The 6,000-nt window shown below is 42.2% G+C and overlaps 1 protein-coding gene across 2 annotated transcripts in view; it reads right to left on the bottom strand.

Moving 5' to 3' along the window:
• Positions 1–6: 6 nt before the first annotated feature.
• LOC131676972 (dopamine receptor 1) overlaps positions 7–6,000 on the bottom strand; it is a 248,621-nt gene continuing 242,627 nt past the window's right edge. For both annotated transcript variants that reach the window (XM_058956429.1, XM_058956431.1), the window contains exon 6: positions 7–3,961. In XM_058956429.1, coding sequence (XP_058812412.1) covers positions 3,424–3,961 — 538 coding nt within the window. In that variant the 3' untranslated portion in view covers positions 7–3,423. The remainder of the gene's footprint in view (positions 3,962–6,000) is intronic.

Below are 6,000 nucleotides of genomic sequence, written 5' to 3'. Positions count from 1 at the left end.
GATTTCCTTTTAGCTTTCGGAGGAACAGAACTCGCTCGGCTCTCCATTTATCTTCTACTTCTTTCCGTATTACCTTGGCAATGTTGCGCTTCATGTCCGGTCCTTCGTTGGTTAGTATTGGTCTGCTTCATTGTTACCTTTGATCCCACGATGTCCTGGGATCCAACAGAATATTATTTTGGGTTTGTCGTTCGTCGTGTAATAGCTACATGGATGGCTATTGCTTCAGCTGAAAAGATAGTGCAGGAACTAGATAGTTTGGAGAAAATTTCCTCTTTTTTACCTATGATACCGACTCTTACTGATGTGTCGCATTTCAACCCACCTGTGTAGATCACTGAGTAGTTTTCATATTTCCTGTTCAAAGCTTCGTTGAATATCGTAGCGACTTTAAATGCAGGATGTTTCAACCATCTTTTTCATAGACCAGTCAATTATTGGTGCTACGCGGTTTGACCGACCATCCCAAACTGTGTGGAGTCTAATTTTGAGTGAAATCGCTCCATCGTATTGCTACCGGTCCGGTAGTTTGGATCGTCTGACGTCACACGTTGCAATCCATAGCCATTTGGCTCATGGATCTGACCTGATCGCAACGCAAGTTGTTGGCCACAGTTTTAATTAATGCCTTTGTCCTTGCAGAACGAGTTCTTTTCAAAGCTGGACGTTTAGATGCTCCACTTCCATCTTGCAATTGTTTCTTGCATCGTCAGACAATTTTTTTCGATTCAATCCGAGCAGCTTCTTGATGTTTCCGACGGACTTCTGTTTCCGAAACTGCACAGCGCTTGATTTACCACTTGACGATCCTGAAATTTCACAATATTACTAATTCTTATTACAATAATTTTATTCTAGAAGAAAATGTTTCCACATGCGCTCCAATTTAATTTATTCCCAGTGGTTTGTATTTGAATTTAGACACTTCGATACAATGGGATTGTTTCAAAAAGCAACCCTTGGCATCCGAAACAGCCAGGCAAAACGTGTGGCTTTCGGTCCTTAATCCACGCTTATTTAGGTAGTAAGACTTGCATTAAAAAGAAACGACTTTGGATGGACTGCTGAAAAAACGATAAGATATCAAAACAAAACAAATTTTCATTGATTCCTACATTAATTCATGATTTCACAAAAAATTACACCACTTCCAGTCGGGCGGTCTTTGACCATAACTGTTGCTGGCATATTCATAACTCTTCGGTCGCCTTATAGATCAGTTCCTTTTCAGTTTTCGCCTCTGAATTTTTTACTTTAGGGTCGCCCAGAAATTTTCAATTGGGCGCAGCGTTGACGCAAGTTGCAAAGAACAGAAGACCGGATTTGATATTCTCTTTTCACTGATTGTCAGCCACAAGAGCATCATTCTTTGAGAACTTCCTGTGGGAGATGTACTCCAAAGATGACCGGACTAGGAATCAGTAACTTTTCAAGCAGTATATATCCGTGCATGACTTGGCAATACAAAAGATGAAACCAAGGTTTCGCGATGCATGACCAATAACTTACGAGACGTACTGCTTGAAATTCAGCTTAGAATCTAATATTACTCCAAGATCCTTCACGGAATACTGTCGAGAAATAAGCAATCCTGATAGATTGTAGTCGAAATTGATAGATTTACTTTTCCTACAGAAGCTGACCATAGAACATTTTGCGGGATTCAGGATAATATGATTATCGATACACCATTCGCTGAAGACATCGAATTGTTTCTGCTAGACGTGTGCGTCTACCAGTCTCGATACGGCTAAAGATTTTGAGGTCATCCTACGACAAGCGTGGTCTATAATTCATATCATTAAAGTAGGAAGATGAGTGGTCCAAGATAGCTTCCCTGTGGGATCCCAGAAATAGCTGAAAACATTTCAGAGTATTCTTTGCCTAGCCATCCTCGTATCCTTCAGACGAGTGAACTAAACGACAATAGATTCGTCATAGTTAATCGGCTTGGTATGTCATTGTTGTCGAGCGTCAGGTACGTCTTGCCGTCCATGATCACTATTACGTTGCGCTTCGCAGGGAAGAAATCTTTGATGAGCACTTTCAGCCGCTTGCGGTTCCGACGCAGTCGACCTCGAATTACGCTTCCTAACGATGTTGTCCAAATCCATAGCCAAATAGTTTCTGACCATCTGGACGGTCGCATCAACCTCCCGGCCCAAGGCGCGGAAAAATTTTGCCACCGTGCCGTCCGATTTCTGCTTCTTCCGAACACGCAAAATCGTCAGACTTCTGGAACTCGACTTGCGCTAGATGCTCTCACCTTTCTCCAGGATCACTTGAATCTTATATATGGGTACTCGGCTGTATCCGGTCGACGGACTTCTTCGTTCCGGAGCTTGTAATCCAATGATAGTTATCAAACCATCGAAAGCAGTCACTTTATTGCTTTCGCCATGGCTTCGTTACACGATCTGATAAAGCCTTCATCTTTTCTGTATATTGGAAGTAAGAAGGAAGTATTAGTATTACAGGCAGCACGACTGGATTGCAAAAATAGTCAGGAACAGCAGGTTTAAAAATATACTTATACTCGTCTGAAATTGCAGGTAGAAAGCCTCCCATGTTTACACCGACATCATGACTAGGCCAGTGCGGGTACCTGGGTCCCTGTCGACCTGTTAAAAAAGACCAAGAAGCCCTTCCTCCGGCCCCCGCTTATTCTATCATCAATTTTATGTCCTCAAAAGCTATGCTTAGTGATGTTTTAAGATGTCACTAAATATCAATTTCCGGCTTGAAAAGAACACATTGATTAAAATCTGAAAAGGTGCCCGGTTACCCTTTCGAAAATGTAACGGTTAACATGTTGCGGCTCGTAATGCATCTATACATTGCATTGAGTATCGTCTCTTCCTAATTCATGTTTCTTAAGATTGTGAAACACGTCACTCAAAACGTTTTGGCTTGATGCATCTTGTTTAGCTTTCGCAATTTGATTTGGGTGCAGCAAACCCATCCCGATCAGAATGAAATAACAAGATTATAACAAAACAGAATTTGTGTAATATATTGTGTTATAAATTAGGTCTCGTTAGTAGTTAAAAGAACAGAAATTTATAACAAGTGACAGTGCGAGATACAGTTTAGAAATATTTCTGTTATGTGTTTCTGATCGAGATTGCCTGCACGTGCCCGTGAGTTTTGGCCATTACCACCGACGGAGTGATTTTTCATTAGTACCCTATCCGAACTGGCAGTTATTAATGACAGCTAGTGTTGTGCGTTGGTATACTAACCCAGCAATCTCAGCCGACGCCGAAAATCGCATACTAACCTAAAAACCGACAGAACCCACATAGAACTACACCTTTTCATCTACCCCCGAACGAACAAAACAAAACCCCCCTTCTATACAGACAGTGCGAATTAGCTGCCCCCAGGTTACACCTGGGTGTTGTTGATGTTATTCTAGTAGGGTCAGATGGCCGATACCTGCTCCAGATCGGCGGACGACCGGCCCGAGTTCATCACCACATTCTTGGCCGCGTAGTCCGTCACGTAGCGATCGCTGTGCCGAGGGTAGATGTTACCCATCTCCTGCCCGCAGCACCAGGCGCTCCGTGTCGTCAGGATTCGCTTGAATGCCGCCCGGAACTCGGTGTTGAAGATCGAGTAGATGATGGGATTAAACGCCGAGTTGGAGTACCCGAGCCAGGACAGCACCTTGAACGTCTGCGGACCGATGCAGGTCTTGCAGAAGGCGGCAATGATGTTGACGCAGAAGAACGGCACCCAGCACACCAGGAAGACCCCCATGATGACACCCACGGTGATGGCCGCCTTGTGGTCCGACACGTGGTACGGCGAGCTGGCCTGGGCGGCCAGTTGGCGCAATTTCAGCTTGTTCTTGCTTGGTTTTGGTCGCCGTATGCTCCGGTAGCGCTTTTCGCTGATCTCGCCCGGCCGCGTCACCGCTCGTATCGATTTGACGTGCTTCTGGGCGTAGCAGTAGAGCCTGGCGAAAAAAAAAAATGGGAAAGATGGGAAAAGGTTATGAATTTGAATAATGTGAAAAGTGTTTAGAACATTCCGCTGACATCAATCAATCATAATTAGTCGTTGTCGGGTGAAATTTGTTATACATCTAATAATACAAAACGAAAAACGTATCCGCTGCTCTGCAATTTAACTGGAAACAGGTAGTTATTTGAGAAATGCCCTGTCACATTTTCAGCTGCCTTATTAACAACGGGACACGAGCTATGTGACAAATTTCCCCGAGTTCGTGGTTCTAGTAGGTATGTATGGGAAATCGAATCCCATTCGTGACAGGAATTACAAATGTGAGATTCGCGAGTGGAAGGCATTTGGCCGCTCGGAGCAACATTCCTTATTCATGGGCGTGAACGTGCGATGCCTGGAAGGCTTATTTTCAATTATGGTTGCTGCTAAAGTGACACTGATGTCTTCGCAGAATTCAACGACGACGAGAAAGTGACAATATTTGTGGGGTTTTGCAGCATAAGATTTGTGGGAGGGGGGAGGTGTAGGCTTACCGCGTTTATTTTTCGGAGGTTGTAAAAACAAAGCCATACTTTGTTTGCGATGTTGAGCACTAGTACAACCAACCAGAAAAGGTAGGTTCATGTTTTATGAAGATTATGTTTGTCTTTTTTTCTGGATGAGTAAATAAGAAATTTTTAAAAATCTGTTGCCGCTTCCCATTTAAAACGAACGAATTATTAGCCAATGAAAAAAAAAAATTACTCTTTAAAAAGATAAGCGGATTATTCTGAAAAAATATGGATTCTCAATATTTACACAAACCTAGTTTGAAAGTCTTGCGCTGCCTAAATATAGCATCAGCTAATAACTAATAACTAATTGCACTATCAAATATAGCTATTGTTTTGTAAATGTGGTAGTGGAATCATCGTTTAGCATTTTCTCATCATTTCTAATCTATAATAAATCTTCCATTAGATTTCTAAGTATGCAGAACATACATTAATAACCAAAAATTGGTTTTCAGAAATCAAATATGATATGTACCATGATTGGTCAGTACTTAGGACCCATGCACTTCATTGCATTTATACGACGTTAAACCATGCAGCGATTATAAGACGTGGCATGTTTGAATTTTTCATCATTTGTTTACTCGTCGTCGATAGCAGCAGTAGCAGTAAAACAGGAGCAGCATGGTCCACTGGAGGAAAATTGCCCCAGCCATGTCCATGGATGAACGTTGATACCGGCTGGGAATCGGCAGTCTGCGGAACATTCGTCGCTATCAAATGCAGTTTTCGATGATAGTGCAACGGTGTAGTGGAGCGTTAGCTTAGTCCTGTCACTAAGTTGATGTCGGCTTCTGATGAGACGAAGTCGAAACGCAAATTCCATAACTCATATAAGGGCCCCGTTTCAGAAGTTTTGGCCGGAATTTTACCCACTTTTTGAACGCGAACGTTTTGAACGTTTGCACTATCTAATTAGAAAACTATTATGTAACTAATTCTGTAGAATGCACAACTACTAACAAATTACGTATAATGGATTTTGTGAAAGCAGTTATTATCTGCGCCATGATTGATCCGTATAATTCGACCAACTGACCAAGCGAGCCAGACTATTTTTCGTTTGGTTCTTCAGTTCTTTGTCGATGGAAGTAAACTGTTTTCTTTCGATGGCCAGCCCCTTTTGCATTGAACGTAAACTGAACCGAGCACAGAATACTCTGCTGGCAAACGGTAGTGTAACAGAGAAGTGAGTGTTGATTTTATTTTTGTTCGTAAACTAAACCAAGTACAAAAGCAGGGGTCCAGGCCCATGCACAAGGGAAGGGTTTTTGGGGGTTCAAATTCCTCCCATGAGGGTTTTGAATTACTTTTGAAAATTTCTAATCTTCCTGTTCAGGAAAAAAATTTACTGCAAGCCCTTTCGACTTATAAAATTTTATTTCAGTTCGATTACTCTAGAAACAAGTCGCTGATGGAAACAAGAAAAAAAACCTTGCGATGGTGACTGGAAAGGTATGTAAGTCAACTTGGTCGG

Source organism: Topomyia yanbarensis, chromosome 1, assembly GCF_030247195.1.
Source record: "Topomyia yanbarensis strain Yona2022 chromosome 1, ASM3024719v1, whole genome shotgun sequence".
NCBI lineage: Eukaryota > Metazoa > Arthropoda > Insecta > Diptera > Culicidae > Topomyia > Topomyia yanbarensis.
The sequence above is the reverse complement of the archived record's forward strand: the minus strand, read 5'-3'. Positions and strand labels throughout refer to the sequence as shown.